Source organism: Desmodus rotundus, chromosome 2, assembly GCF_022682495.2.
Source record: "Desmodus rotundus isolate HL8 chromosome 2, HLdesRot8A.1, whole genome shotgun sequence".
Taxonomy (NCBI): Eukaryota; Metazoa; Chordata; class Mammalia; order Chiroptera; family Phyllostomidae; genus Desmodus; species Desmodus rotundus.
In genome coordinates this window covers 203549217-203556189 of record NC_071388.1, presented here as the reverse complement: position 1 = coordinate 203556189, position 6973 = coordinate 203549217, and the positions used below count along the sequence as shown (strand labels likewise).

General features: G+C 54.0%; 1 protein-coding gene across 1 annotated transcript; it reads right to left on the bottom strand.

The window, feature by feature from the left end:
- Nucleotides 1-303: 303 nt before the first annotated feature.
- SPATA3 (spermatogenesis associated 3) lies at nt 304-6218 on the bottom strand. The gene is made up of 3 exons (XM_053919417.1): nt 5903-6218; nt 2462-2636; nt 304-409 (listed from the first exon to the last, which is right to left on the bottom strand). Exons 1-3 carry the CDS (start codon nt 6216-6218, stop codon nt 304-306), a joined length of 597 nt encoding a protein of 198 aa, XP_053775392.1.
- Nucleotides 6219-6973: the final 755 nt, after the last annotated feature.

The window sequence follows — 6973 nt, the reverse complement described above, 5'->3', positions numbered from 1 at the left end:
TGTGGGGAACTCTGTTCTGACAATCCCAGTAATGGGCCTAGAATTGTCCAAGAGCAACCAGGGCTGCTTGAGAGAGACATGCTTCCAGGAAGGACTCACTCCATTCTCAAGCCACCCATGAGAGGCTGCGGGTGTGGTCCCCTACAAAGATCTCCCCCTTCAGAGAAGGGACAGACACCCCATCAGCCCTGCAGGTAGGGCTGGCAAGTCGCTGGGGCTGAGGACTTCTGCAAAAAAGGCTGTGGGCACGAAGGGGGCCCACATACCTGCTGGACCGTGAGCCGGGGGTTTGTTCACAAGGATTCAATGATGTGGTAGGCGGCTCCCAAGGCCCCCAGAGCCACAGCCACAGTCCCGAGAGCTTGGAGCACGTGAATTACGATGACTGGAGTGCTTTCTTGCAGGTCTTCTGTAAAGCAAAGTGGAAAGCCCACTGGTTGGGGGAAGTTGGGCCTGTCTACAGGGACGGGAAAATTGTGGGGTTCCCTCAGGATTGCAGGAATACCATGTCCCTCCTACCGACCCTCCTCTCTAGGGGACAGAGTGCCCCCCACCCCTTCCAATCAAACCCTACCACGGGACTCCCAGGGCCTGAGGATGGGCTGGTCTGGGACACCGGCTCTGGACTTTCGGGGAGCCAGGTCATGAAGGCGGGCAAGGCCACTGTGTGCCAGGCTCTGTGCTAAACACCTCACACCCCATGTCTCCCCAAGTCTCACAGCAACCCTGTGAAGGAGTCTCTGTGGCGGAGCTCCACCCGGAATGAAGACTCTGAGGAAACACACACCCTCCACAGGACGAGGACAGTGTGCGAGTTCGGTAATAATTATGAGAAAGGCTTCCACAAATGTAATATCCACTTTGATAAAAACCTTATTACAGTAGCGGTTTCTATTTAATGTGAGTGGCTATTTTAAGCCAAGAGCCAACATCCCACTCTACGGAGAAAGGGAGAGGTTATGGCAGCAGGAGCTCAAATCTGAACAGAACGCATCTTCCCCAGCCAGACTGGATCCCTGCCCCTTCCCCGCACTTCCCTAATTCCGAGCCTTGCTTTCGTCTCCTCCTCCATCTAGAATGCTCTCCCTTTAAAATAAGCCACAGAGGATCCTTGGATCCTTCTAGACATGGCTGACGTGACACAGCCCCCTGGGGCAGGAGTGAGCACCCTCTTCTTCTGAAGCTCTTTGAACCTCTGCTGTAGGACATGGGTCCCCTGGCTCGCATCTTAGTTTCTAAATGGACACGTCTTCGCCCACCATGCAGACTGTATAGTCTTTAAGGGCAAAGTTCCCCATTCTGGTTTCCCTCCTAGTACCTAGCATCTCATGAAGATTAGGTTTTCCTACCTGTTGGGTTTAAAGGGACATGAACCTGTGACACAGCTTGGCACTGAATGGACAGAAATGCTAAGTGTGTGGGAGGACGGTTAATAATGAGTGGAGGGCAGGTCCTTCCTGACCCACTTCCCAGGTTGTAGAGTATTTTTAGGGCTAGGCATGTTCTTCCAACATGCCTGGGTATTTATTTGTTTCTCTTCATAGGGGTAAGAGGTGGTGCTTTGCGAGGATGGACGGGAGAGGGGATCTGGTGGGGAAGGGGCTGTGAAGAAGGGTAGGAGGAAGGTGGGGGATGGGTGGGCTCTGTTCTTGGGTTGGGGTATGAGTTTCCCAAGTGGAAAGCTTCTTTACAGACATTGGTGAGACCTAAGTACAGGCAGAGCTGCTCTGGGCCTGGAGCTGGGGGTGGGCGGAGGTCCCTCTCCCAGCCCTGGCACATAGCCTGGCACCCTGGAAAAGGTTCCACCTGGTGGTTTCCAGGAAGAGGGAGAGAAGCGCGGATACTATGGATGATGCCGTGGGTGGGGGCTGCCCTGCCATGGACAGACCAGCCTGGGGGCATTGTTTCCTAGGGGGGCTGCTAGAAATACCAGAGACCCTCTGCACAGGGTGGAGGTCTTGCTATTACCAAGGGGGCATGTGAGTTACAATCAGCATTTGTGACAATTCCAGGGGAAATTCATAGGCAGGTCAAGAACCTCAAGCTCTTGGCTGTGGTATGGGCCATGGGAGGAGGCCGACAGCCACACAGAGCGTTCAATTCTGAATCGCCTGAGTGATGTGGCATTTATGAAGGGCTGTGATGGGTGTGCCTGAGAAAGGAGGGTGCCTATGGGGAAGAGAAAAATGAACCCCCCGACGAAGCAGTGTTTCCCCCCGGTAAGGAAGAAAATCAGCAGTGGTCTGTGCAGGTGGGGCACCCTGGCGGGGAGGGTCTGCTCAGAAAGGGCCATGCCAAAGCCTAGGCTGTGGCCACCTGGGGTGTGGGGTAGAGGTTCTCCTTTTGGCCTAGGAGTCTGCAGAGGGAGTTACTTGCGACTGTACTACAGGCTGGGCCCCGGAAGAGCCTGTCCCTGGGAACCGTCCGCCCCGAAGGCCCAGCCCTGCGTGTGCTCCAGAACCTGTAGAAGGTGAGGAGGCTTGGGATTCCTCTCCCTGGCATGGTCGGCCAGGCCCGAGGCAGAAGGACATCGAAGATGCGGCTGTGGCACAGGCCCAGACGACGCCAGCAAGCAGAGCTGCCGGGGCAAGTGGTGCAGGAACAGAAGGGGCGCGGGACTGGCCGCGTCGGAGTCCCTGGTGGACGGAAAAGGAGAGAGATGAGGGGCCCAGCTGCCCCTGGAGGTGGGGCAGAGCCTGGACGACACCAGAGAAAAACGAACTGTGTGGGAAACGGGTGGTTTTATAGACTGCTGCTGCCCGGGGATGATCAGAACAACGATGCACCACCGGCTTACACCTGTCCGCTGCGCTGCACCGCCCATCACCCCCAGCTCATTTCACTGCCCCAACAATCCTGTGAAGTGGGATGTTGTCACTCTCCGCTTACGAACGAGGAAACTGAGGCTCGGGGAATATAAGGAGGTGCCTTAGAGCGAGTGGATGGAAGAAGTGGGCCTCCGCTCGGGATTTCTAACTCTTGTTCAGTGCTTTCTCCAGGGAATTTGAGGGAAGTGGCAGCAGATGCCTGCCCACCCCCAGAGGTGGTGCTGCAACCGATCCCCGCACCTGGAGCTGCCACGTTGCATTTCTGTGGGGTTCACTGGTTCATCCAGAAGACGCCCACTGCTCGAGTGTACACGCCTGGAAATACTTTCCCAGACTTATCTCCATTTGTCCTCCTGTGCAGTGGGTCCCAGCGGAACTCCGAGATGGTGCAGAATTCCCTCCCCTTGCAGCTACTTGGGTCCTGGCTTCCTGACGGGACTGTAGGTTCTTCCAACCAAGGCCGCATGAAGCCCATGATCAGCTTTGGCAAACTCAGCACACCTTCTTGCTTAGATCTGCCCAGGTGGAGGCTTTTCCTGGACTGCGGAAGGAAGAGATGCTAAAGGCAAGACGTTTTCTTTGTTCTGTTTTCAGTTAAATTTTTTTTGAAATGGACATGTAATTCCCACGTTCAGTGGTTTTGTAGTGCACTCACGATGGTGTGCAACCATCATCACTAATTCCAGAATATTTTCACTTCCCACCAAAGCTACTCCGAACGCGCTGGCAGTCACTGCCTGTTCCCCATCTTCCCAGTTCCTGGCGATGGATTTGCCTGTTCTGGGCAGTTCAGAAATGAGATCATCGATGTGTGGGCTTTTGGGGGGACGGGCTTCCCCCACTTGGCCCGATGTCTCTGAGGTCCATCCATGTGGTAGCAGGATCAGCATGTCACCTCTGTCGCCCAGTGTGTTCCCTGGTGGGGCTGTACCACCCACCGCTGATCCCTTCCTCGTCAGCTGGTGGACAAGGGGTAGTCTTCACTTTTTGGCTCTCGTGAATAACGCTGCTGTGAACCTTCCTGTACAAGTTTTTGTGCGGACGGATGCTGTTAATTTCCTTGGATATATGCCCAAGAGTAGAATTTCAGGGTCCTAGGGTAACTTCATGGCTCACCCTTTGAGGAACTGCCAGAGTTTTCCACAGCAGCGGCACCTGTCTACATCCCCTCTAGCAGGGCATGAAGCTTCCGGGATCTCCACAGCCTCACCCACCCTCGCCATTGCCCGCCTTTGGATGGTAGAACGTAGTCATTCCCGTGGAAGACATGTGTTTTCCTGAGTGACAATACTTCCTGTACACACAAGATTTGGACTTCAGAAGGTGGCATCCTTTAAAGGCCCCCCCCCTTACTGCCAGCATTGCCTCCCACTGTGGCTCAAAAGGAGGATGTGCCTTTGGCAGAAGAAGGGTAGGTGTCCATTGTCACCACTGAAGAGCCACCACCATGTCCTGCTTTGCCTCCTCAATATGCAGAGCTCCTCCCTGAGGGTGAGTCATGTGCCTTCAGTTAAAGATTTGGGAATGGAAAGTTCTGCATTCTACAGGTATCGGTTCCAAAGGCCACACTCCAGATATGTTTTGCTCAGTGGTCGATGATCAGAACATACGCCATTTAGAGTGTAGCGCTCGAGACCATTTCCAGATGTTAAGAAGAGATCAATTCCTGGCCACAGAAATACCGTGACATGGCGATATCTTGGACACGCTCACACCTCTTATGGCCTTTATTGTCCACACCATCCCAGAGGGAGAGGCTGTGGCCTGGGGAGTGTGGCCTGCTCGGGACCACGTAGCCATGGGCACTGGCTCCCGGCAGACCCAGGAGAAGCTCAGAGAAGGTTGTTCTTCCTCCAGGGGAGACCATCAGACCTCTTGGGGTCAGAAGGTGAGGGCGGCAGTTCAGAGCGAGGATTCTGGGGTCAGAACACACTGAGGTTCCTGCAGGGCAGCCAGTGCCTGCTTGAGAGCAAGCTGCTCGATTTGTTTGCGCCCCACTTTCCTCATCTATAAAATGGAGGTGATGATACCAGTGTGCCCTTTATAAGACCGTGAAGTGAGAAAATTAACACAGATGGCTGAGCTGAGTGCTGGGTGCACAGGAAATGCCTGGTGTAGGTGTCACTTAGCTGTTACCATTGTTAGTAGTAGTAGTGATGTCAACCAGCCCACCTCCTGGACTCCCCTTGAATTCCCTCTCCCCGCCCCTGACTTTGGCTACCCAGGGAGATGGGGGACCACTTTTCCTGGATGGCCATTCCATCCTCAGAAAGAACTAATTGTTGGAGATGTTTTAATGTTGAGCAGAGAAATCTGCCTCTGTGTTCCATAGGTAAGGTTGCCAGAGTTAGCATCTGAAAACGCAGGATGCCCACACAATATTTGGGACACACTTATACTAAAATGTTTTAAAAATCATGTGTTGTTTATCTGAAATTCAAATATAACTGGGTGCCCTGTGTTTTACTGGCAACCCTGTCCATGGGCCCTCAGTCAGACATCTGAGGACAACATGGAAAAAGTCTACTCCTATCTTCCATCTTACAGACAGATTTCCTCCAACTCCTTCCACCAAATCTCAAACACCGAACGGCTCTTGCCTCCCCCTACTTCTCTCATCCCCCATCAACTGGAATGTCTTCTTTGGATTAGATCGTAAGCATCTTTTCTGGCATACGAGGACAGGCTGATGAGGACAGAATAAAGCAGTATGACCACCTCCCTTGTCCTGAACCGTATAATTCTATCGATGCATCCTTGGTGTTCATTTTTGAGCGGCCACTTGGCACCTGACTCCTAACGAGAGAGTGTTCCCACTGAGCCACGTTAAATGTTAATATGTATGCGTGGCTGCCTTCTTCACTGAGATTGAGCTTGGTAAGGAATGAGAACACCCAGGAATCCTGGTCTCTTAGGTAAAAACAAAACCAAAAAATACCCTCACGCTCCACAAGCACAGTTACAGAATACACGTTAACCGTGCATCACTACCCTGTAAAAACCGGCTTCTGGCGTAATAACCCTGGGACTCCAGCAGCAGAAAGGCTAGACTGTTGAGCTAGAAACCTGCCCACCTGTTTTCTTGGATCCAGGGGATGCTTTTGTGCCAGTGCTCTGAGACAGCAGGCCCTGAGCTGACCGCCTGACTTCAGGAATTGCGAGGGCCTGGGACACAGGCTGCTGTGGGGTGGACCCTGAGCTGGGCTGTTGCTGTGGGGTGGACCCCGAGTTGGGCTGCTGCTGGGGGGTGGACCCCGAGCTGGGCTGCTGCTGGCAGGGGGAGTCGGAGCTGGGCTGCTGCTGCTGCTGGGGGCAGGAGTCAGAGCTACTGTGCTGTGAAGTGGAGCCGCGGCGTCTGGACTCTGCCTTCTTCTTTTTGCCCTTCTTCATGGTGGGTCCTCCCGACCTAAACGTGGACCTACATGGAGCTGCCTAATTGCCCGGCTCCCTCCTGGAGGGGCCGTTTGCCCCTGCCCTGGCGGAACACTTTGGTCTTGGGCTGGACCCAGGCACCACAAAGAAAGGTCACCCACACCCCTCCTGTGAGGTCACAAAAGCCAGGGTGACTCCCATGGCAGTGCCCTGGGGACAGTCTTCTCTGCTGACACCAGCCTGCTGTCCTCCCCCTTCCCTAGCTACTGGGAGGGGCAGAGGGCAGCTGCCAGAGTCCTCATGGACTTGGGCTAAGCCTGGCTGTTGGGCCTGTGACAACCTGGAGCCTATGATTCTGCGACCCGAGGGCCTCCTTCAGGCCCTCTGCTGGTGTGTTCCCGGGCGCCTGTGTTGCCACCTGCTCTCAGACACCCTGGCCGTGATGCTCAGCTCTGTCCCTGGTGTCCACATACCAAAAGACCAAATACCAAAAAACAAACCCCCAAAACGACTTCCCTATGCATTCTGTGTTTTAGGTAACTTTACTGAAGATTTGAGGGACCATGGAAAGCCCACGGCCTCCTACCTTCTCCACGGTCCCCCTAGATTACTTTACATAAAATAGCTCCCCTCTTCTTCCAAAACTTTCCCTCCCCCATTGTGGGAAGGGACTGGGGCGGGGTCTCCAACTTTGATAAGAACCCTAGCATTTGACAAAAGAATTCCTCCTAACCACATAACAGCTGTTTGGAAACCCACATTTTTCTCGAACT